The 26,430-nt window shown below is 36.5% G+C and overlaps 1 protein-coding gene across 3 annotated transcripts in view; it reads left to right on the top strand.

Moving 5' to 3' along the window:
• Positions 1-7,845: 7,845 nt before the first annotated feature.
• Positions 7,846-26,430, top strand: part of HGF (hepatocyte growth factor) — an 85,142-nt gene continuing 66,557 nt past the window's right edge. The window contains exons 1-5 of one of the 3 annotated variants that reach the window (XM_027539811.1): positions 7,846-7,976; positions 8,262-8,391; positions 15,299-15,464; positions 20,968-21,080; positions 22,914-23,028. In XM_027539811.1, the coding sequence (XP_027395612.1) occupies positions 8,304-8,391; positions 15,299-15,464; positions 20,968-21,080; positions 22,914-23,028 (482 nt within the window). In that variant the 5' untranslated portion in view covers positions 7,846-7,976; positions 8,262-8,303. Of the gene's footprint in view, positions 7,977-8,136; positions 8,392-15,298; positions 15,465-20,967; positions 21,081-22,913; positions 23,029-26,430 lie in introns of those variants that run through there. The other 2 variants (XM_027539813.1, XM_027539812.1) reach the window with 2 other exon arrangements.

Below are 26,430 nucleotides of genomic sequence, written 5' to 3'. Positions count from 1 at the left end.
ATGGGAAAGCCCTTTGACTCTTTAACTGCACAAGAAAAACACCACACATGATTCACTGATGGATCAGCTAAATATATAGGATTCACTTGCTATTGGAAAGTGGTGGCTCATAACTCGGTCACTACTAAATTGCTGACATATGCTGAGGAAAGTAAAAGCAGCCAATTTGCCTAGTTATATGCTGTTTATCAGGTAGTACAAGATAATTTAACTGAATGCTGTATATACACAGATTTTTTATCAGTAGCCAGTGGATCGGCCACCTTACTTCCCCTATGGGTAAAAATTAACTGGCAAATTCACTCTAAAGAGTATGGAGAAAGCAATTATGGTCTGATGTTTGGGAAATTGTTTAAACTACTAATGTTTCAGTCTTTCATGTTGATGCTCAGAGTGTTCCAAATTTTATGGAACAACAGTATATCTCTATTATAGATGAGCAAACCCAAATCCAAGCAGTAGAAGTCTATTCAGACTCCAGAGAGTTGAACACTTCTACTTTGTGGGCACACCAATAATGTGGCCATCTGAGAGAAAAAGCAACATACAGGTAGGCTCAGGATCAAGATTTCCTTAACTACGGATCTCATTAAATCTATTTCTTTACAATGTCTAATTTGTCAACATAGCAAGCTTGGAAGCTTTCCACAATTAGTTAAAGGAAAATTGGCATGTGGCAAGCTGCCTGGGGAAATATGCTAAATTTTCTATCAGTTCAGTTCAGTTCAGTTGCTCAGTCATGTCTGACTCTTCGCAACCCCTTGAATCGCAGCACGCCAGGCCTCCCTGTCCATCACAAACCCCCCGAGTTCACTCAGACTCATGTCCATCGAGTGAGTGATGCCATCCAGCCATCTCATCCTCTGTCGTCCCCTTCTCCTCCTGCCCCCAATCCCTCCCAGCATCAGAGTCTTTTCCAATGAGTCAGCTCTTCGCATGAGGTGGCCAAAGTACTGGAGTTTCAGCTTCAGCGTCATTCCCTCCAAAGATATCCCAGGGCTGATCTCCTTCAGAATGGACTGTTTGGATCTCCTTGCAGTCCAAGGGACTCTCAAGAGTCTTCTCCAACACCACAGTTCAAAAGCATCAATTCTTTGGCACTCAGCTTTCTTCACAGTCCAACTCTCACATCCATACATGACCACTGGAAAAACCATAGCCTTGACTAGACGGACCTTTGTTGGCAAAGTAATGTCTCTGCTTTTCAATATGCTATCTAGGTTGGTCATAACTTTCCTTCCAAGGAGTAAGCGTCTTTTAATTTCATGGCTGCAATCACCATCTGCAGTGATTTTGGAGCCCAGAAAAATAAAGTCTGACACTGTTTCCACTGTTTCCCCATCTATTTCCCATGAAGTGATGGGACCAGATGTCATGATCTTCATTTTCTGAATGTTGAGCTTTAGGCCAACTTTTTCACTCTCCACTTTCACTTTCATCAAGAGGCTTTTTAGTTCTTCTTCACTTTCTGCCATAAGGGTGGTGTCATCTGCATATCTGAGGTTATTGATATTTCTCCAGCAATCTTGATTCCAGTTTGTGTTTCTTCCAGCCCAGCGTTTCTCATGATGTACTCTGCATATAAGTTAAATAAGCAGGGTGACAATATACAGCCTTGACGTACTCCTTTTCCTATTTGGAACCAGTCTGTTGTTCCATGTCCAATTCTAACTGTTGCTTCCTGACCTGCATACAGATTTCTCAAGAGGCAGATCAGGTGGTCTGGTATTCCCATCTCTTTCAGAATTTCCCACAGTTTATTGTGATCCACACAGTCAAAGGCTTTGGCATAGTCAATAAAGCAGAAATAGATGTTTTTCTGGAACTCTCTTGGTTTTTCCACGATCCAGCAGATGTTGGCAATTTGATCTCTGGTTCCTCTGCCTTTTCTAAAACCAGCTTGAACATCAGGAAGTTTACGGTTCACGTATTGCTGAAGCCTGGCTTGGGCAATTCTGAGCATTACTTTACTAGCGTGTGAGATGAGTGCAATTGTTGATCCATTAATTCTGAGATAAAGGATGCCAGTAAGTGTGTACTCCTATGGACACCTATTCTCAATATTTAGTGGCTATTCTTTTTGGGAAAGCCAATCAGACTATAACTATTAAAACATTAGAGATAATTAATTTATATTATGGTGTTGCACTTCAAATTCAGAGTGACAATGGGTGACATTTTAAAGGTAAATTAATATAAAAATTTGCTCAGGAACATAATATACAATGGGTCTTTCATATTCTTTATTATTCTCAAGCTGCCTTTGACTTATAGAATGAATGGTATGCTTAAACAGCAATTAATTAAACTTGGAGATGGCTCTTATAAGAACTGGAGGACTAACTTAAATATGGGGCTTCCCAGGTGGCGCTTGTGATAAAGAACCTATTTGCCAGTGCAGAAGATGCAAGAGACGTGGGTTCAATCCCTGGGTCAGAAAGCTCCCCTGGAGAAGGGCAAGGCAACCCAATCCAGTATTGTCTGGAGAATCCCATGAACAGAGGAGCCTGGTGGGCTTTGATTGTTAGGGTTGCAAAGAGTCGGATACAACTGAAGTGACTTAGCATGCACGCACACACAACTTAAATAATGCTCTCAATATTTTAAATAATAAACCTATAGGAGAATCAGAAACACCTTTGATGAGAATGGGCATTTCAAACTTAACCAACTCATAAAATAGACTTCCATCCTGAAACAATTGAGTATTAGAAAATTAGCCCATGAGTTTTTATTCTCGTGAATAGATTATTCTTGGAAGCCTGGCTATAATGCAGCTTGTCCTTCATGGCTCAACCTTCAAGGATATGTTACAATTAAAGGAAAAACATAAAGAAAGCTATTGGTGAATCTTTAGCTGGAGAAAGCAGAGCCAGACCAGAACTCAGGATAACTTCATCTGCCCAAAAGACTTCAAAGCCAGTCTTTTCTTAACTTTACCTTTCCATAGACAAAATGTATCTGTCTGTTAGATTATACCGGAGAAGGCAATGGCACCCACTCTAGTACTCTTGCCTGGAAAACCCCATGGATGGAGGAGCCTGGAAGGCTGCAGTCCATGGGGTCGCTGAGGGTTGGACACAACTGAGCTACTTCACTTTCACTTTTCACTTTCATGCATTGGAGAAGGAAATGGCAACCCACTCCAGTGTTCTTGCCTGGAGAATCCCAGGGACGGCGGAGCCTGGTGGGCTGCCGTCTATGGGGTCGCACAGAGTCGTACATGACTGGTGACTTAGCAGCAGCAGCAGCAGCTAGATTACACAGCTCTGGTAAAGATTCAGCTCAAGCCTTTAACACAAGTATTATGTGACAATTTCCTGTGTCACTGTAATTGTCGCAACAACTTACTGATAGACTGTGACAAGAGTAATGAGAGACCACTATGTGGACCAACTTCTTGCACTTGGGGAACTCCACTTATTGGAGAACCCATCAAGTATTGTGAATGAATTGTTTTCCCTAAAACCTATGATATGTTTTTTGAAATAGCCCCTGAATTAGTATGTATTGTAACTGATGATGTAAACACTCCCTCTATGTATCTGTTAGGAAGCCTTTTCCAGATGTCTAACATGTGTTGATCATTTATATTGGAAGGGGACCATCTATTATTTTCTCTCCATGAAAATTCAGGTATTATTGACTCAAATGTCCATGTCACCGACTCAGTGGACATGAGTTTGAGCAAGCTCTGGGAGTTTGGCATGCTGCAGTCCATGGGGTCACAAAGAACCAAACAACTGAGCGACTGAACTGACCTGAACTGACTCAAATGCTATTTCCTACTTTGTCTGTCGCTAATATTAGCTTTTCCTTAGCACCCCTATGTAAGATTTTGCAAAGAACTAAAGTATTACAAAATTTCATAGAAAAAAGGAATCATTCCTTGATAGAACATTCTGTTGTTACTGCTATTACAGCCAATAAGTTAATTGAAATAGGAGTTAATGTACAAAATCTTACTTCTAATTCATGGTGAAACTTTTTGTTTACAACATCCCCTACCACTCAGAAATGGTTTTCTATATTGTTTAACCCCTTGCTTGTTTCTTTAATTATCTTGTTTCTTTTGGGCTGTTTGGAATTGTTATTTGACCTACAGAATTAACAAGACTGCTCGTGTTATATTGCCTTATTCCTATGTTCTTCAGCCTCAACAATCCTGCGGCTGACTGTAAGGAAAATTAAAATGGAGGAAGTCTTGTTCAGGTTTCAGAAGCAGAAGAGCAGTCTTCTGATCTTGCTTCTGATCTGCTTGGACACTGCCCAGATTCCATGCCTGCCCACAAGCACAGCTAGTCAGGTGGCACTTTAGATAAGAAAGGGAGTGGGTCTTGGAATTCTTGAGCCCCTGGAGGTCTGGCCAACCATGCCTGGAGTTTAACGAAATCCTATGACTCACAAGATAAAACAAACAACACTGTAAAAATGTTAAAGTAAAACCAGAGCTGCATTTTTGCATGCACAGTGATGATGATATCAGTTTGAGGCCTAGGATTATAAGTGGGAACCCCCAAAACTGCAGTTTGAAGTCTCACCCATGGAGCGGATGCGCTGCATTAGACCTTTTCCCAACTGGGACTCCAGACCGCTGTTCCTTGGGAATTCCCAGCATGTGCTGTTCAAGTCTGGATGTTGACTGACGCAATTTGGTGATGCACATGAGGTTGTTAACTCCATTGTGTCTATTTTGCTTTTCTTTTAATGGTTGTATATTGAAATTAAATAATCCCCTACTAAATATTGAAATTGTTTACTTGTGTATAATGAGTGTTTTTTTTTTTTTGTTTATTAATCCTTGGAAACTGAAATGAAAGTAAAACTTTTGGCAAGATAGTAACTGGGATTTGAAACCAGGCATAGAACTAAACTGAGTCTACAAAGTAGTAGAAGCAAACAGAATGACACAATATATGTGCCTATTACTTAATAAATGAGACGGGTTGTCCACGAATGTAGAGCTCTTTAGTGGTCTACAGAACACAAATTCCTATCAGTTTCGTTCTAATGTAAATGGACTCAAGCACCACTTGTGATTGAGAAACATGAGGCTTTTGAAGACAGGGATTTTTTTTTTTTGAGTTGGGGGGATCAAGAATAGGCTTTTAAAAAACATCAGCGGTGCACTTGTACTTTTTTTTTTCCCATTCAATCAATCTAGTTCGTGTGGAATACTAGAGTTAAACTTATGAAAGATTTAAAATGATATTATGTAGGGAATGAGGATCCATCTTGTATTTAAGGAATTATACAAGTTGTAGCATTTAAAATATTGTCTTCATAAAATTTTCTGTCTTATCAAACAATTTTCACACTTTCGGGGATTTATACAGTTTAACAACTAAGGAGTATAAAGGAAGAGCAGAGCATGGGGAAAATGTGATTATGACTTGAAAAAAATAATGAGAATCTTTATCAAGACAAAGTAAAATAATAGCATGTTTCATTACTTTGTGTATTTCATCATACTTTTGGGAGATTAAAAATTACTTATACTTTCATTTATTTCATAAATTATTGTTAAGCACCTCCTATATGTTTGGTCTCAGGATAATTTTAGTGATTAATGTCTTGTTCTTATAAGGTTTACAGAAATTTATCCCATCCCATGTGTTGTGATCAACAATGTTCAGCTCTCCCACCTGAATCTTTATTCCTTTGGGATCTAGAGCAAGTTATTTAAGAATAAAAATAATTTACCTAAGCTGTTTCAACTATAAATGGGGATTTTTTTTTTTAATGTAGGTTTATTGTAAGGATTAGTAAGAATCTGTTTAAGAGTATTTGGTACAATGCTTAGCATACACCAAAAATTCAATGCATATTAGTTGTCATTTCAATATAGATAAACCAAATAACCTGTCAAAATAGAAATATAAATAATAATTCTAAATAAATTATATTTAATGTGGCAATAAAAACTGTGAAAATGTGTGACCTGTTAAATAAGATTGTTCAGTTTCTTTTTGGTGCCCTAAGTTTCTTATCCAGGATAGATTTTGCCCCAAGCTATAATGATAATTGCAATTATGCTTATAGTCCTGATTCTGCTTTCTCTGAGAGAGAGAAAACAAATAGGAAGACTGGTCCTTCATTGATTACCTACAGAATTTACTTATCAAAAAATCTAGCTTCTTTAAAAGGAGCCTGAATCCCTAGTGAAGCACAGGAGTTACCATGGGGCAAATCAGGATCATGGTCACACAAGAACATACTGAAATTGAGAATTTGCAAGAAGTGTAATAGAAAGTGTGTGGGCTTCCCTGGTAGCTCAGACCATAGACAATCTGCCTTCAATGTAGGACACCCCGGTTTGATCCCTGGGTTGGGAAGACCCCCTGGAGAAAGAAATGGCAACCCACTCTAGTATTCTTGCCTGGAAAACCCCATGGACAGAGGAGCCTGGTGGGCTACAGTCATGGGGTTGCTAAGAGTTGGACTAAAAAGTAAAGTAAGATGAGTACTTAGGACATTAGGAAAGGTTGACAAATTATTTGTGTGTTTGCTTGGTTTTGTTTTTATATGGAGAAAATGAGAAAAGAAAAGGATTAAAAATAGGAAAAGGTAAGATGAAGTGGATTCCTCAAGACTAGTTCTCTTAATAGCTAGCACTTCCCTGGTGGCTCAGACGTTAAAGCGTCTGCCTCCAATGCAGGAGACCCAGGTTCAATCCCTGGGTTCGATCGCTGGGTCAGGAAGATCCACCTGGAGAAGGAAATGGCAACCCACTCCAGTATTCTTGCCTGGAGAATCCTATGGTCAAAGGAGCCTGGTAGGCTACAGTCCACGGGGTCAAAGAGTCAGACACGACTGAGTGACTTCACTTTCACTTTCACGCTCTTCCTCAGGTTCAAGTCCTTTCAGGAGGTGGGGGTGGGCTGAACTGAAGGATGAGGAATGAGAGCTGTGGAGGAAAGGCTGTTTTGAAGATGGCTTTAATTTTGCCCACTACCATCTCTCTACAGCTCCAGAGACAGGCCACATTATGCCCATTTTCCCTTCCTCTGTAGACAGAGACATTGTTCTTATTTGTATCCATTTCAGAAACACATGGGGCAACTATACCCCAAATTCATTAAAAATAGCGCAAGCTATTACCTAAAATAATCAAAGCACTACCTCAAGGTGCAAAGACAAACCTCTATATCAGGAGTGTCCATTCCTTATCTTCTCCCTTCCTCCCCAGTGCAAGCCCTTCATCCCCTCCACTTTGAGGGAGGCTGGGAAGTGCATGCATATGGGATGGAGCTAGAAAAGAGGAGGGTGGGGGGAGGCAGAACATGGAATCCATGCCACATTTATCTGTCAGGCAGAGGCAGTGCATAATCTCAATGTTTTAGACATTTTAAGAAGAGGGCATGACCAAATTGTATCACAGTCCCCACATCAGACAAGTTTATGTGCTTTTGGTACCTTTGCTGTAACTGGGGAGCTTAGCTGAGCTTCTGAAAAAAGTTACCTGCTCTGAGCCCATTGAATAGGGGCAATTTTTCTGCCTGACAATCGTGGGTGTTTTTGTTTTGTTGGTTCATTTATTTTTACCCCACAGTATCATATTCTGTTCTCATGGGACTTCTTTCTACCTGGGCTTGGACCTGTCTGCCGTCTGCCTCCCAGACTGCCTCCCAGCTCCTTCCCGGGCTCTAACACCCTAGGGAAACTGCCTCAGTGTTTGGAATCCCTAGATTGCTCATAGCAGTGCAACTAGACAGATTAGGAGTTGAAGCACATTTAACAGAAAGGCAGTGCTTTGCTTTCTTCTTATGCTGCTTCCCCTTCCTCTTTTCCCAAATAGATATGTAAACACATGTATTTTCCTGTTTAAACTTAGCGAATTGGTCCTCTGCCTGTGCCTTGATTTAGCTATTGGGCTGAGCCTTGCTCCTCCCTTCCTTACTCGGATAGGAGCCACTGGGATCTGGAGCTCCAACTTCCAAATTGCAGCTGGCCTCAGGCCAGGTGACCTTTTCTTTGTAAGTTTCTTTCCTAAGCAGAGTGGGGGTGGGGGGGTGGGGAGCTGGGATCTGTTTGGTGGTGTGGTGGGCGAAGGGGGGGGGCGCTGGGGGGGTAGTGAGGAAAGGAGGGGGGGTGGGAGAGAGTAAAGGGCTGTTGTTAAACAGTTTCTTACCGTAAGAGGGAGTTCAGACCTAGATCTTTCCAGTTAATCACACAACAAACTTAGCTCATCGCAATAAAAAGCAGCTCAGAGCCGACGGGCTCTTTTAGGCTCTGAGTCGGAAGAGGGTTCTTTCACCCAGGCATCTGCTCCAGTGGGATCCGCCAGCACACCCAGCAGGACCATGTGGGTGACCAGACTTCTGCCAGTCCTGCTGCTGCAGCACGTCCTCCTCCACCTCCTCCTGCTTCCCATCGCCATCCCCTATGCAGGTTAGTTTTCTCCTTTAATATTATTATTTCACTCTCTCTTGCTAACCTTTGCTTTCCCTAGCTCTCCCTTTGCCTTACTCCCAGCATCCTTCCTTAACTCAGTTTGTGGTAAGGTTTTTTTAAACCTCTCATTTATCTTTCTTTTGACATGCTTTTGCTGTTTGAAAAGCATTTAAAATGATAATTAGCATCCCCCCTGTTGTTTCCACCCATTTCCCATTGATCCAGCCCCATCTCACTTAGCCTGATAGTCCTGGATGGTGGAATGGGAATGGAGTGCTAACACAGGCTTGGAGAAGTTTAAAGCTGAACAGAGGGTCTAATCTGAACGGGGACAGTGATGGTCAGTACAGCAGGGACACAATTTTTTTTTTTTTTTTTCCAGAGACAATTTTCCACGACAGTCCGCTATCCCACATCACTCAGTCAACATTCAGGGCCAAATTATGACTTAATACAGGTTTTCATTTGGAGAAGGCAGATTAAACTCTGAGTATATGCATGTTATAAAAATGAAAGAGAAAGCCTCTCTTCTAAGGTCTTATTCTTTCTGAGTATGGAAGCCTGCCTTTTGGACACTGCAGTGCAAAGGAGGCAAAAATTGTGTGACTTGATTATAGCTGCAGAACTGCTCCTTTTGGTGTCCTGCTTTCTCCCCAGAATTTACAGGTTGGGAAGGAGTTGCTTGGGAGTTCATATTGTCTGGAAGTTTAGACTTTAATTTGCTGCTTTGGGAAGTTTTCTGTTGTTATCAGGGCAAGAGGAAACATCTGTATTTGGTTGTATTATCACTGTCGTGGCTGGGATGCCAACAGGAGAGGGTAGTGAGCATCAGAGGTGGGCACAGGGGAATAAAGGAATAGAACAAATGCCCAGATGGTAGACATGGTTTTTTAAAAAATAATACAAGACAGAGAACTGGCTATATTTTTTGAGATAAGTTAAATATGAAATTTATCAGACCTCTGATCTAGTTTTCGATGTAATCCAAAGGGTGAAAACACCAAGAATTTGCAAGTGACAAGAAAAGTCATTCAGTCCTACCTGGCTTTCTTTGATTTTGTGATGTGTTCTTTTTGGAAAACAACACTGTGTGGAAAGGGTCAGTTTGAAAACATTTATGTTAGATTTCTAAACAGATCGGAAAAAAGTATCAATCTAACAGGTTATCACCCTTGAGATGTGTCGTGTTAAAATTAATTCTTATATGACATTGCTGGTTTGGGGGATTTTGAGCCTAAATTGAAATGATGGCTAACATTTTGAGGATTTTCATTTCTAAAATTAAAATGTTGATGGGCTGACGTAGAATATGGTTACCTAGAGTCATCTGTGCTAATACATGGGGATCGCGGCGTGGAAAACCCAAACAGTAGATCAACCATAGACAATGTCTATCTGCTTTTGGCATGCATTTTGAAACTTTGGCAGGAGATATACATTTGCAATTATATTTCACTTTGGCTAGTGTTGAAATGACTGCATTTCCTGAATATAGGGAGAATGGAACCCAAGAGAATGCTGCAAGCAAGAAGAAGACAGTTGGGAATTACAGATAATAGAATAATTCCTAGAGTGGATAATGTTAAAATTGTTATCCAAAAGAGGATTTCCCTTTGTCAAGTTTATTTTGATAGTTTTTTAAAAAACATAACATTCTTCAAAGTAGAAAACATGGCTAGCCCTCTTAGAACATACAAAGAAAGTCTGTTCTTTTTTATAACATCTAAAATGGAACATTGAGAACTTTGTTATTGCTGTTACTTGCTTAGGTTATACTTTTTTGATTTATCTGATGACTGCATTTTTACATACTGTGAGATAACACAATATTTAAAATGAAGTCGGTATTATAATGAGCTGATAACCAGTTATGAGCAGAATGTATTATGGAGATATTTTTAGAAAAGTTTCAAAAAACTTGAAGAAATATTGATTGTTACAGACCCAAGCCATCTTTATAAGAAACTAGTCCACATAGGATTATCCTCCATCATCCCACCTGCACTGGATACAAATATCCAATTCCTTCTAACAACAACAAAGGAACATTAAAGGAGCCCCTATTGTCAAGGAGTCTGTGCAAGATTTACAGATGAACAAATGGCAAAAAGACCTACATTTGTTGAGCAACTGTTATGGACCTGGTTCTAAAACAAAGCTTATTTAATTCTAATAAGATTGGCATTATTGGATTGACTCATTTTACAGAAGGAAACTGAAGTTAAACTCTTAAATATTTTGGCTTATTATCTTAGATAATGGATAGAACTGAGATTCTTACCTAAATCTACGTGAATGAGATATGCAATGTGCATTTTTTCCTTTTATTTATATTGAAAACAGAAGCAGTGAAATCAATCAAAACTTACTTAAAAAAATCTACTTTAGTTAGTAATACAAGGATGATTCTGTGTTAAAAGTAGTATTATGTTACGGTTGAGAGTTCATTTCTAGCTTAGAAGATCAAATAAGGTTTAGGGGGTATGTAATAGCCGAGTGGAGTATGAAAATATAGGTAGCAGTATGCTCAGTACTTAAGTCAGGGAAACATAAAGTGGCTGAAGGTACTGAAATAAGCAAGTATATCAAAGGACAGGTAATCATGTAGGGGTGTACTGAGTGCCTGAGGAGGAGGAGTATGACCTAGGTCTGGAAAAATAGACTAGCATGTATATGGGCTTCCCAGGTGGCACAGTGGTAAAGAATCCCCCTGCCAATGCAGGAGACAAAAAAGATGCAGGTTCAATCCCTGGGTTGGGAAGGTCCCCTGGAGGAGGAGGAAATGGCAACCCACTCCAGTATTCCTATCTTGAAAATCCCATGAACAGAGGAACCTGGTGGACTAGAGCCCATGGGGTCACCAAAAGTTAGACACGACTGAGCGTGGTGCATATGTATGCTTGAACATCACACTAAATTACATTATTTTAAACATTATGGATGGTTCTGAGTTCACAAATACATGGATGAAGTGTGGTTGCTTTGGCTGGGGTGTGGAAGAGAGCTGTAGAAAGAAACAGACAATGAAGCAAGAGACCAGGAAGAGGCTGAAGGAGGAAGTGGAATGAAGTAGAAGGAAGGAGATGCCTAGGGAGGGTCCTAAACTCATACTGAACATCATTTCATTTGTAAAACTTTTTGGAAGAGATAATTACGCTGCTTCTCAAATACTAACATTTGATTGAAATCTGATTTGATCCTTTCTTGATATCTTTACTTGTGATATTGTTCACTTCTCTAAAGAAGGGGAGAAAATTGTCTGCTTATGAATCCAAGTCCTAGATAATAGAAATGAAGATTTGGACTTGTTTTTATGATTTTTGCCTCTGGGAAGTAAATTTCCAGTCACCACCATTCCCTTCCATTAATTATTTGTATACTTTCATCTTAACATCTTGCCACTTCAAGCTGTTAATCACTAATCACGTGGGTAGGTTTCTCAGAATATGTGGAGCCAGATTCCTGCTTCTTTCCACACCCTGCAAATCCTTTCCTTTGCATGATTTTCCTTTGAAGTCAATGGTTAGTCCATACAGAGAAGAAATATATGAGGTACTGAGAGAAATGAGTGTGAGGCCTGGGGACCAGAGGGAGAAATGTGTCTTTCTTCAAGCACCTTGATACATTTGACCCTACTTTCTGTTTGTAGGTTTTCACTAAGATCCTAATGATTTCAATTCTAAAACTGGGACTTAAAGTTTTTTTTTAGGAAATATAGCTTTGAGAATGTTTTCCCATACTGAGGGAAGAGGGAAAAGGAGTTGCAGTTTAAAATACAGGAAAGTATGACAAAGTTGCAGTGATCTCTTACCCTTTGATTTCATTTCAGTATTTTGTTTATAAACTTCAACTAACAGTCATGCACAAAAAAATAGTAGGGAAAATCTTATCCAAAGATATTTTTGAGTTTCCTCCAAAATTAAGTTTGTGTTTTAACTGTTTTTAGCAAAACAAGCATCAGTTGTTAATACATATGGAAGAGTAAGTATTTTCAGCAAAGGAATTTTATTTTCAGATGCTGTTTTTGAATGACTCCTGTTTTAAATTTTTCTTTTATTGAAGAAGGAATTAATTTTATAGGTGTGTGGATTACATGATGTACAACTAGCTTGAACTTTCCAGTTTTGAGTAATCATTTACTGACCTAGTAGAGATGACTGAATTATAAGGGAAAGCTTCTAAGTCAGTAGAAATAAAGAGTGAAGAGGGAATCCTAGTATCTGGTTCTGATTGCCTCTGATTAGCTTTGTAACCCCAGACAAGCTTTTCTCTCCTATTTATTATCTAGTAAAGGGAAATTATAGATTTATTTGTTTTTCAGGATACTTTTTGATCTTTAGATGAAAGGTAGTGATCGAAAGTTTGTCAGCAAGCAAGAGTAGACTATTTTTATGAGGTACAGCCACACATTAACACATTTCTATAGGTCAGCTGAGGATCTGCAGAATTAAACATAACCAATGATCCCACAGAAACCCCTTTTCTCTATAGTCATCCTCAATGCCTTCCTTCTGTTGTCTGGTTCTGAGAAAACAAAACAGAGCACTGACCAGGGGTGCTATTTTTTGTAATTAGTAAAACGCATATCTGAACTCAGTGTTTGTCTTAGACTTTTTAAATTTAGTTTTACATTCTTCTCTCACACTTAAACATATGTAATAAATGCAATATACATTAGGCCAATTTAAGTTCTGTACTTTTAGTTAATTTAATTGATGATATATATATATAACATATTTTTTCCATTTTGGTAATAGTTTTTTGAATATATTTTTTGCATCTATTACTATTTGTCTCTAAGAAATATTCCAATTTATACAGAAATTCAGATGATTTTTATGAAATCATCTGAAGAAATAGTGCATCTATGAAATAGTGCACCAGGGTCAAAGGAAGGAAAAACTCTTAGTGGTGAAACTTAGCTCCCATTAACATGGTCATGTGGCAGATATCAAAATTTGAAAAGAATAATACCACTTCTTAGCTTGGGAGAATAATGATTTCTTCTCTTATGCCAGAAATTAAAGGATGAAATTTCAAAAACAAAAGTAAAATTTTGCATATTCATAATGTTTCATAATCCAAATTGATTTCCATATGATTACAGTTTAAATCACTCCTTTTAGTTCAACTATAACTTTTATTTTGTATCAATAGATTGAATAATGGGATATTAGCATTTAAGGTAATAAAACAAAGTCACTTGGAAAGTCAATAAGAATGCCAGAATTATCATCAGTCTGCCAACATTATGCAAGGCATTTGGTCCACACTCAATGAGTAACATGTTGATAGATTATTTGGTTGACTGAGTTTCTATGTTAAAATGTCTTCTAAATTATATCTCTTTTACCATAGCCATTTCATCTTGTAGGGCAAAGAAAAGTTGAAGAAAAGAAAATAAAATGTAAGCATTATTATAGAAATTAGTTCCAGTCTTTTGGGGATTTTATTCTGGGGTTTTACAGAGAACCAGAAATTCAGAGGAATTCATGTTTCCTCCTGTTTCTTGTGGACTTCATGTTAGGATAGATATTAGCGAGTAGCATTTGCATGTTTAATAAAATGACTGGTGGCAACTAGTGGTTGCTGGCAAGCTTCAGAGTATGATGCTATTCTTGTTATCTCACTCTGTTAAGCCATATTCCCAAATTTCCTGCACAAAAATTTTCATCCTCTTTTCTTGACACATTTCACCATGTTTAAAGACTGGAAATGATTTCTTTTTCTGACATGCAAGTTATTTCTCTATTGATACCTTTAACCAAATCTTCAGAAACTATATATAAGCCATATTTTTATATACTGTCTTAGCAAATCTTAGAGGAGGATGGCATTGTAAGTGTTTAAGAGTGGGGGTTCTGAATCCAGGCAGCTGGATTTTGAATCAGATCGTCTAAGTTGTCAGTTTTCCCCTGTATCTTGGTTTCTTTATCTTAAAAATTTATTGCTACCTTTGTTATAAGGGTATTCGAAAGTTGGACAGGCAGGGGAGGGGCACAGTTATGTCCATCCTTTATAAAATAGCTACTGTCTCTTAGACAATTTGATCCTCATTGTGAAGAGGAGATTATCATTAGAGACCAGGTAACTTTGGATAAATTAAGAATGAAGAAGTTCTTCATATTCCAAAATTATTCAAAGATTAAGTCTTTTGGGATGTTTTGGCTCTGCTCTTTGGGTTTTTAGTAGGAAGCTTCATGTATCTAGGGGCCTGGTAGAATACTATGATGAAGAAAAATGATATTGCTTCATTAAAGGATGAAGTTTTACATTCATTTGATTTATAGTTTTTGGCTTGATTTCAAAACAAGCAGTTCAGCGATACTAAGAAATAGTGCCCCCAAACACAGAAAACTCTTATGTAGGAAATGAGAAAGACTAAAATATGAATAGAATGAAATATTTTAAAGAGCAAGTCAAGTATTTATCCAGTGCACCATTTTTAAGGAGAAGTTTCTCACCTGTCATTGAATTGGCTTATGTAATTAGTATTAATACTATAAGTTACATAAGATCAATTGTAGAAGGAAATGACAAATTAAATTATAGAACATGATATGATATGATATGCCCTGGCACTTGCTTTCATACTGTTTGGAGAATATCATGTTACTTATTTCTTAAGAGTGAACTCTGTCCTAATTTTTAAAAGCATCCTTCATTTGAAAGAATGTAGATAAGTGACTCTGTATGAGAAGTTATTTTTTCTTCATAATTAAGTATTCCTTTCTTGCTCTTAATTATCTGAGAGTATCATTCCCCACATCATTCTACCTCCAAGCCCTGGAGGTCCGGTATGTTGTCAAAATCACTATCTTCTAGATGATTCTTCAAGGATATTTTACTATATGACCCTTAAAATATTTTCCCCTATGTTTTTAAAAATTATTATTATTAATAGAAGGACAGAAGAAAAGAAGAAACACACTTCATGAATTCAAAAGGTCAGCAAAGACTACTCTAATTAAAGAGGACCCATTACTGAAGATAAAAACAAAAAAAATGAACACTGCAGACCAATGTGCCAATAGATGTATTAGGAATAAAGGACTTCCATTCACTTGCAAGTAAGTTGCTTCATTTTGTTCTTAGAATAATTTTCCAAATATAGAATGTGCTCATTATCATCATTGGTTTTAAATTCAATGGGATGTGCTCTTAAAATTATAAGCTTGATTTTAGTTTTAACTCATTATAACAGAAGACTTAGCTCTCATTTGATGGAAATATGTGTAAGGGAGAACACATGAGCCACAAGATTGTTTAGAATTCAGTGGTTTTAGTTATGGAATTTGTATTTTCTCATTTTATGAACAATTGAACTTTAGGAACTAAAATTCAATTAGATTAACTTTTTATTTCTGATATTTTAAAATATTCTGTTCAGAGTAAACTTTTTCTTATTTTCCTCACAAGAGGAGTGGAGGAATTTTCAGAATATAAATTGGGCAACAGTCAAAACTTACTGCAACATATTGTCTTTAGGGCTAGAAATAAAAAGTGTTGATATAATTAGATTAAAAACCTAGGGGTATTGGTGTCAGCAGCAAAAGCTTAAACAGCCTCTTAAAGTAGTTAGGAGGTAGTGTGATGAAGTTTTAGATGAAAAGTGATGGAGCAATTCAAGGAGGCACGAGGGGACTCAAATCGGGAGTTGTCTCATCTTTTGAAAGTTCTTCTGCACCTTCCAGGAAAATTCCTTCCCACTTTGTCAGTACTCTCAGAGCATAAAACTTGGAGTTTGGGGCCATGAAGGTGACAATTTCATCTGAATAGTTTTCCAAATTGCCCGAAGAAAATTCATGTTCTAGTTCTGCAAAAAACATTCCTTCCTCTCACTTTTCATTGTTTTTTCCCCTATTTCATTCCATTTCAATAGCACTGCACAGGGCCGCCTGTCACTTTTGAAGTCTACTCTATTACATTTGGCTTGTGACACATGATGTGAACACAGATTTTAGGAATGTCATGGCCAGAATTCCTATATTCAAATTGCCTTTCTCAGGGAAATAAGTGTTATGGGTCTGAGGAGAAAGGACATGGTCAGAGGAAGTCTTCCATAGATTTAGTGGGAAGACAGACTATCTCTTTTCTTTTCATTTATATCTCCTCTAGAAGTATTATAGCCAAATTGCCACTTACTGGGAGATATTTCCTGGCACAGGGAGTGGGGAATTAACTTTGCAAGTAATTCATATGATAATTCCATCTTTCTCTGACTTTCCTAGAAAAGTCTTGATATTAAAAAAAAAATAGAGAAAATTACTCTCAATCAACATCTCAGCTGTGTAGATTTATGGAGATGTTCTTCTGGCAATTGAGGAGGTTGGATTTATTGTATTTTTCCCTCTCAGGGTTAGAAGGGCAGGGCAAAGGGAATGGGAGAAGAACCACATCTCATTGTTGATTTTTAACTTTGAATCTGAAAATGCACTCTCCTGGGTCCACAAATAAGGAAAGTACTGGTAAGCCTCAAGTTTTACACTAGTCAGCCCTTTGGCTAGAAAAAACAAAACAGACTTCCCTTTGTTTTATTTAGGAGAAACTAAAATGATTTTGTTGTGTTGGAGAAGACATGTGACCTGATTAATAAATCTCTACATATCCCATGTATATGAGGTTTCACACTTTTCTGCCATATTCTGGTTGAGTTATATTTAGTCACCAAATTTAAGCCAACCTGTGCAGAAAACCACTTGTGGTAATACCAATGTACGACCAAAATTCTCTGCCCAGAAATGGTGTCATCCTTCACACTTGTCTATCCTAAATATATATTGGCTTCCCAGACAGCACTAGTGGAAAAAAACTTACCTGCCAGTGCAGGAGAAGTAAGAGACGTGGGTTTGATCCCTGGTTTGGAAAGATCCCCTGGAAGAGGGCAAGACAACCTGCTCCAGTGTTCTGCCTGAACAAGGCCATGGGCACAGGAGCTTGGCAGGTCACAGTGCATTAGGTCACAGAGAGTGACACAAGTGACCTAGCATCACCTCAGCAGTATGTGAACCGTGAACTTCCAGATGTTCCAGCTGGTTTTAGAAAAGGCAGAGGAACCAGAGTTCAAAGTGCCAACGTCCGCTGGATCATCAAAAAAGCAAGAGAGTGCCAGAAAAACATCTATTTCTGCTTTATTGACTATGCCAAAGCCTTTGACTGTGTGGATCACAATAAACTGTGGAGAATTCTGAAAAAATGGGAATACCAAACCACCTGACCTGCCTCCTGAGAAATCTGTATGCAGGTCAGGAAGCAACAGTTAGAACTGGACATGGAACAACAGACTGGTTCCAAATAGGAAGAGGAGTATGTCAAGGCTGTATATTGTCACCCTGCTTATTTAACTTATATGCAGAGTGCATCATGAGAAACGCCAGACTGGAAGAAACACAAGCTGGAATCAAGATTGCTGGAGAAATATCAATAACCTCAGATATACAGATGACACCACCCTTACGGCAGAAAGTGAAGAAGAACTAAAGAGCCTCTTGATGAAAGTGAAAGAGGAGAGTGAAAAAGTCTGCTTAAAACTCAACATTGAGAAAACTAAGATCATGGCATCTGGTCCCATCACTTCATGGGAAATAGATGGGGAAACAGTGGAAACAGTGTCAGACTTTATTTTTCTGGGCTCCAAAATCACTGCAGATGGTGATTGCAGCCATGAAATTAAAAGACGCTTACTCCTTGGAAGGAAAGTTATGACTAACCTAGATAGCATATTGAAAAGCAGAGACATTACTTTGCCAACAAAGGTCCGTCTAGTCAAGGCTGTGGTTTTTCCAGTGGTCATGTATGGATGTCAGAGTTGGACTATAAAGAAAGCTGAGCGCCGAAGAATTGATACTTTTGAACTGTGGTGTTGGAGACTCTTGAGAGTCCCTTGGACTGCAAGGAGATCCAAACAGTCCGTCCACCAGGAGATCAGTCCTGGGTGTTCATTGGAAGGACTGATGTTGAAGCTGACACTCCAATACTTTGGCCACTTGGTGCGAAGAACTGACTCATTTGAAAAGACCCTGATGCTGGGAAAGATTGAAGGCAGGAGGAGAAGGGGACCACAGAAGATGAGATGGTTGGATGGCATCACCGACTCCATAGACATGAGTTTGGGTAAAGTCTGGGAGTTGGTGATGGACAGGGAGGCCACACACCTATTTAAGTAATATATTTAGTGATTCCATACAGAATAGAATGGACATACTGCAATACTCTAAAAGTAAGTTCTTCAAGAATTGAAGATCTTTTTACAGCTTGTAACATGAACTAGAATCATTAAAAAACAATGGCAATTACACAAAAACCTTTGGAAAATACCAACAATGCTGCGTGAAAGCATCTGTGATTCAATGGGCATGAGGTGGAAGTCTCAAACACTGTTTCCTCTTGAGGAAGTGTCAACAATACTGATTTTATAGAGACTGAAAGTATTTTTTTTGCTGTACGAGAAAGATGACCAGAATGCCTGATTCTAAGCTTTTCAGAAGATTTACGTTCAAGAACTGACTTAAGAGATGAAAATTTCTAACTACAACTGGGTAAATGGTATTGAAAGTGCACTCCTGCCATAAGCAATTCAACATAATGAATTCTTGAAAGGAAGATGGTAGTTAAAAATATGACTAAGATAAAGACTCCTAAAATCAAACTTAAAAGAAGATATGCAATTCATGGAATTTGTTAGCTTGGATCCAGTCCATATAGAGGTGTAAAATGATATGAGCAAAAACAGTTTTCTGAGAGTAGATGAACTGCCATGGACTGTGAGAAAATGGTGAATGAAATAGGCAATCTTACATGTTCTTGATGGGGTTCAATGAGTCACCTGCCCTGTTATTGACAGAAAAGTAGTACATGTATGTGTGGTACATTTAATTTTAAGGTGAAGTTAAGGGGCAGGTATTTGATTTTGTAATTTTAAGATTTCTTTTTAGGTATTTGTTTAGTTTTTTATCTTCATGTGTATTCTTTATCTAATTATTACACTTTCAAAGTCATTTAACACTCTCTCCCGAACACCCTACAATAGGAAAATGTAACACGTATTGCATAAGTTTACTATCTTCCAGATCAAAATTCAAATCTATCATTAGTCAGTTTTTCTCATTATTTCTTCTCAGTTGCAACAATATATTTTTATGTTTGTTTTCTAATGCTATTACAGGTATAAAATGTTCTTGTAGGTGGATATTTGAAAATGTCTACATGTAAACCAAAGCACAGACTTTATATATATAATTTTTGAAGTTATTTAGCTATAGACTAAAATGTACTATGTAAAAATATAATAATAGATAAAATATTTTAAATAATTTTATAGCATCATTTTAAAAGTTGTTTTATAAAAGTTATTTCCCCTCATTTAAAATTATTTAAAAGCTGTTGAAATGTAAAGAAATAAGTGATTAACTTGAACTATCTAAAATTGCAAGAAAATTGAGGTTTCAAAATATATGGCCTGGGAGTGAAAAATCTTTATTCTTAGAAAATCTGTGTATTTCTCTTAATTTGATGCTTATACATGGTGGCATTATAGTTAGCATGAACATGGTAAGAAGGAGTTTTAATATTAAGAATATTAAGAATATTAAGAAATAATGGAAAATTAAGAAATAATGGAAAGAAAATAATTCAGGTTCTAACTTTATTTTTTGTATTGTAAAAAATGGTAACACTTAATGTGTTGAAAATTTTAAGTACTTTACTATTCTCAGTTAAGGGATTTTTGTATTTATCATTCTGCTTTAGAAACATATTTTTTTTTAGAAATATATTTTTTAATGAGCAACAAAAATCCAATATAATACTTAGCTGTAGGAATGATGATTTTAAGAGTTAACACATTTTAATTATTTTTGTCAAGATGATATATTAGAAGCATATTCTCTATTATATTAATAGTTTCTTAAAAATTAAAAATGCTTATGCAAGCAAATCTATTTAGGAAACATTGACTTATATAAAGCTAACTAATAGAGGGATTTTCATAGCCTTTAATAAGTTTCAATGCTTTATAACTCAACAAGAAAGGATGTTGTATGTAAAATCTCCCAAACATTTGATTTCAGATCCTTCTTTGCTAGCAGGATCTCTTGGGGTTGTGATTTGTCTATTGCATTTTAGGACATGTCAGTTTAGAATGTGCTTTTTATAATTATAAACTTTGGAAATTAATCATGATACTTCAAATATAATCATTTGTATATAACCACAAAAAAACCTTCCAACTTTCTGTGTACTTACAAAAATAATAAAATCTTCATAAATAAGCCAAATAATTGTGTTGTATATTGATTGTGCTTGTTGAAGCCCTCATTTTTCTACATTTCATGTAGAATAACATGACACCATTTCAAGTTCTAGTCTATCTGGTATTTAAATCTACAGCTATAAAAATTTAATTTTGTTCTGTCTCATTTCACTATCAAAATTGTGGGTTCAAATATCCTCTTTTCTGTATATGTAATAATTCATCTGTTTTTATATTATCTTCCTTGGTTAAACCATGTACCTATTCTTTAAAAGCTGTATAAATAGTAGTATTCCTTCTTTTCATTCAGATATTTTTTTCAGGGCCTTTGTTTTTGATAAAGCAAGAAAACGATGCCTCTGGTTCCCTTTCAATAGCATGTCAAGTGGAGTAAAAAAAGAATTTGGCCATGAATTTGACCTCTATGAAAACAAAGGTAACTGGCTTTTCTCTAAATATTTCATAATGAAATAAAGTATATGTAATTACCTGCCACAGTGTTCTTTCTGATTTTTCCATCATATCCTGATCTGTTATGCAGTCAATTCATCCGTTAAGACAGATGACACTAACGCCTTGACTGTTTTCAGTGTGGCCCTTTAAAAAGAGCTTGTCCCAAATTTTCCATAATTAGATTACCCCCTCTCTCTTTGTTTATTTCTAGTAACATCTCCTGGGACTGATATTCTCCACATTCATTTTAGAATGTGCCACCTTAAGTTATTAGTTTAAGATGTTTTATTTTATTATTTTTTTGGGGGGGTATAATTAGGTGCAGCTTTTATTTATTTATTTTTATTATTTTTTTTACTTTATAATATTGTATTGGTTTTATATATTTATATTAGTTTAAGACATTTTATATATATAAATATATAAATGTATATTTATACAGTATTCTAAATTTTAACAACTTTTTTCTAATAACTAAATTTTAATCTATGGATAATTAATCTAAGTTATACTTATGATGGCTGATAATAATAAAATATGGAGGTTTTGAAAATTTAATTGGATCTATTGCTAGTTATATACTTAAAAAAATCTTTAAAAGAATTGAGACCATATTATTTGTTAATTTGTCTATGCTGGTAATTTGATATCGTATTCTCAAGGCATTTACTTTGCTCAAAAGCAGATTTATATCAATAAAATAATCTCTCACCACACAAAATAATAATCATGAGTTATGTTTTTGATAATACTATGTGTCTCAATTTTAATGTTTTGTTATATCATATTTTCATAAATTTAGTTATTTAGTAATACACATAGACATTTCTTTGTTAATAGGGAAAATGCTTAGATTACATTAAAATTAATTCATGTTAGAAAATAAGATGATCTCTATGCACCCCAATAATTCTATAAATCCTAAACATGATTCATAATCTAGTGTAAAACCATCTTCAGTCTTCTAGGTTGCTAATTGAATATACTGTTATTTGATAGGAATATACAGCTTGTTTCTATTTGATTGTCCTATAATTTAGCAGCCAATCTGTTAGAAAAAATATGGAAAATAATAATCAGAATAATGTAATTGTCACATACACACACATACACAAAAACTCACACGATTTTACTGATGTAAAGGCAAATCAATAGCATTGGCATATATACACTCTATGTGTAAGCTAGATAGCTAGTTGGAAGCTGCTGAATAGTACAGGGGGTCCAACCTGGTGCTCTGTGGTGACCTAGAGGGAGGGGATATACATATAGATACATATACACTTATGGCTCATTTGCATTGTTGTATGGCAGAAACCAACACAACTTTGTAAAACAATTATCCTCTAATTAAAAAAAAAATGAATCAGATCACTTATATCAAAATAATCAGTTATTTCCATTACCTCAAAGTAACTGCTTGAATTCAAATAAGTTTACAAATTTTTATTTTTAATATTTTCTTAAAATGGTCTCTGCACTTAAGCAAATAATTGGGCCAAATTAAATTTGCCTTGTCAATTGAGTATATAGAATAATCTGTGTTAAACAGGTAGACTAATCTCTAGAGTTTCCCAGGTATATACTCACAAAATTAAAACTTCTCAATGGTCTGTTGTTTTTGTTTGTTTTGGCTTACTCTAAATGCATTATTTTGAAAATATTAGAAGTTTTAGGCAAGAAATTGCAGTATTTGTGGTGGTTTATAAGCATTAATTACTTAAAGATTCAAATGGAATTTTATAATTTTTATTTTTAATATATACAGCATATATTACACATGGTTATAACATTTTTTTCTGCTTTCTTTTAATAGACTACATTAGAAACTGTATCATTGGTAAAGGCGGTAGCTACAAGGGGACGGTATCTATCACTAAAAGTGGCATCAAATGTCAGCCCTGGAATTCCATGATACCACACGAACACAGGTAAGACCAACACGAAGAAAGGAGGATAGAGCCTTTCTTGGACGGGTCTGTTAGCAGGCCCAGGTTAGTCCTTCAGATTAATCCTACAGTTCTGTAATGGTTTAGCCAACTTTGCTGAAATGTATTAGTCTAAGGCTTATCTGAATTAATAACTGATAGCCAAAGAATAAAAAATATATATCATTAAGATGTAGCCTAACATTATTTCACCACAAAACCTCAATTTATAGATCTTGGTGTTTGGGAAGAAATAATAAAAAAGTAATAAAATTTTTTTTTCCTTCTCTTTGCCTGTGAGAAGGCACAGCACTCTGCAGCTGGAGTGGAGAGGTTGCCTGTGCTAAGTTGGAGATGGAGAAATTCTGATCTTCCCCAGGGGCCAAATGTTGTTTAACCATGGTGGTTCTCAAACTTGGCTGCACATTAAAATCGCTAAAAGCCCTTAATGAATCCTACCACTTGGGTGTCAATATGGACTGATTAAATCAGAATCTTTTGGGGGAAATAACCTAGCCACCAGTTTTTCTATAGAGCTTTGCTACACATTTGTGTCTCAGATGACCACCTTTCCCTTTTCACCTAGCACCTAATGACTGGAGAAAACTTATTTCTTGGAAATTAAATATCTATAGTTAAGAGAAAGATTGTGTTCATTATAACAGATGAATGCTATTTAAAGATGAGTAAATATAATATCCATAGGCTCATTAGTCTGAGAGTTTTAAACATCATGGAGGAGAAACAGATATCTACTCATTGGAGAGCTATATATAGCCAAAGTTTTTCAAGACTTATTCTGGAAATAATTTTAACAGGAACTAGTTTAAAATCAGAGAAGGCAATGGCACCCCGCTCCAGTACTCTTGCCTGGAGAATCCCAGGGACGGAGGAGCCTGGTGGGCTGCCACCTATGGGGTTGCACAGAGTCGGACACGACTGAAGTAACTTAGCAGCAGTATTTTAAAATAGCTCTACCTGGTTATTAGACGCACTGGAAGATTTATATTACCATGTGCCTAGTACCTTGTTAAACAGTATACCTAGGTTATCTCATTTAATCCTCTCAAGAACCACCTGTGTGCTCAGTCACTAAGTCGTGTCTGACTCTCTGCGGCCCTATAGACTGTAGGCTGCCAGACTCCTCAGCCCATGGAATTTTCTAGGCAAGAATACTGGAGTGGGGTACCATTTCCTACTCTAGGGTATCTTCCCAACCCAGGAACTGAACCCATGTCTCTTGTGTCTCCTGCATTGGCAGGTGAATTCTATATCACTAGCACCATCTAGGAGGCCCCCAAGAACCACACAGTAGGTGATTTTATTAGTTCTGTTTTTTATACGGTGAAACTGAATGGCAAAGATCTTAGTAAGTTTTCAAAGTCACACACAGCTAGCAAGTCGTGTATCCAGAATCTGAGGCCTGCCAATGCCACTCTAAAACCTGTGCTTTTAACAACTTTCGGGCCTTAAACACTCAGCAAATCAGGATACATACTGTGACTTCTTTTTGCAATAGTGGTAATTTACTTGCCTTGATGAACCCACTTTGTCCATTTTCTTTCATTTGGTGGGGAATAACCATGCAAGATGATTTTACTTCAGTAAACAGAGTTCATCGGTCCACATATAAAGAAAAAGAGTTGGTTGGTCTACACTGGGATGAAATCTTTGATGTTGGTCTAGTTAATGCCAACCAGCAAGCGTCCAAGTGAATCAGTTTTCCAGTGTTTGAATAACAGAAAGCAACTAATTATTTTTGTCAAATTCATTACTTATAATTATGCATGAATACCTCCAAAAAATAGTTTTATCATTATAGTACAAAGCAAACAATATAATTGGTTTTGTCCTCTCATAGGATTTGCATGGTGCCAGTCCCTGCATAGTGAGGAAAACATTTTGCTTAAATAGATGGATCTAAGAATTTCATGAACAAAGGAATAGTGTTTGAAATCAATCCTACTGTAGTCAAGGAGAGCGCACTGGACTGACCCAGGAAAGGTCTTATTTCAACCCAAATTCTCTATGATTATGATTCTCTGCTACAGGAGTACATATGAAATAGATCTCCCTGGGAACTAGCTTCCCAGTCCAATCAGCTATTTTATCAACAAACATTTCCTTGTGATATAGAGCTTTAAGGAAGAGAAGACTTCATAGGTTAATCAATTTTTGTATTCAATGGGAGCAACACATTTTCATCAATTAGCGGCTATTTGGAATATCTAAATGATAGGTTAACACTTTTAAAGTGATAACTAAAGATTAATTGTATGGAAAGTGGAAAAATAAATATATATCTATATATGACTCTGTCTAGAAGGGTGATTTATTGCAGACTCCCTAAATTGAAATATTTTACAAGTGGCTTAATGGGAAGATGATGATAGATGATGAAATTAGTATAGAAGCTTAACTAGAAAATCAGGTGACCTGATATCTCCATCTGTATCCTTCACTGGCCACCCAGCATTCATTAAAGAAGCAGATGATGGAATGGATCAAGTTTCCTATAAACATAGTTCATATTAAAAGAAAAGAAAGGGTGGCTAGCACCCAGAAGATCTAAGTTATATTTCCAAGTATATTTGGATATAAATCAATTTTACATTTTCTTTCACTTATCTTTCTAAAAATAAAGCTTTGGTCACAAGGACAAAGAACCAAAAATAGTATGCATGTGAGTAAAAGTTTATTACAGAGCTTATTGCCTGGCACAGGGCATGGGTGTAATAGATTTTCATAAATATGTGTTGAATGAACACAAAAGAACAAAGAACAGGGTTAGGCTTCATCACTTGGTCAAGTATGATATATTAAAGAAAAGCACACTAAAAACCTCAGAACACTGAAGAATGCCAGTTAATTTGGGTAAAAGTTATATATACCAAAGAATGAAGAGAAGAGATGACCTAGACTGCTCTTTACCCTACCTGTCCTAAAGAGGAGTTTGATATGCACTGATACAGAACTGTGGAAAGCAGCACATATTTTTCTCTTCATTTTTCATTTGTATTAACTCTATTGGGAAAACTTTATTCTTTTAACCATACCTATTTTAGATTTTTACTTTATCTCTCTTCCTTCCAACTTGCATCTTTCCTACTAAACTGTTGACTTATGCATTCATTACTTCTTCACAGCTTCTTTTTCACTTTACAAATCTACTGGAAAAGTTTATGTTTGTGTATGTGTAGTGTATACGTGTATGTGTTTTGTGTGTGTGTGTAACAAAAATCTCTAAAACCTCAGGTATTTTATAATGTGTGCATTTAACGTGTTAAATCATCACTTAGCTTTTTAAACTTAATACATAGAAGGATAAAAATAAAGGACCTTATAATAATCTAATTCACTCCATTCATTTTGTAAGTCAAGTTGAAAACCCAAAAAGCAAGTAAA

Source organism: Bos indicus x Bos taurus, chromosome 4 (genome assembly GCF_003369695.1).
Source record: "Bos indicus x Bos taurus breed Angus x Brahman F1 hybrid chromosome 4, Bos_hybrid_MaternalHap_v2.0, whole genome shotgun sequence".
NCBI classification, from domain to species: domain Eukaryota; kingdom Metazoa; phylum Chordata; class Mammalia; order Artiodactyla; family Bovidae; genus Bos; species Bos indicus x Bos taurus.
Note: the sequence above shows the minus strand (reverse complement) of the source record. Positions and strands in the feature narration are given on the sequence as shown.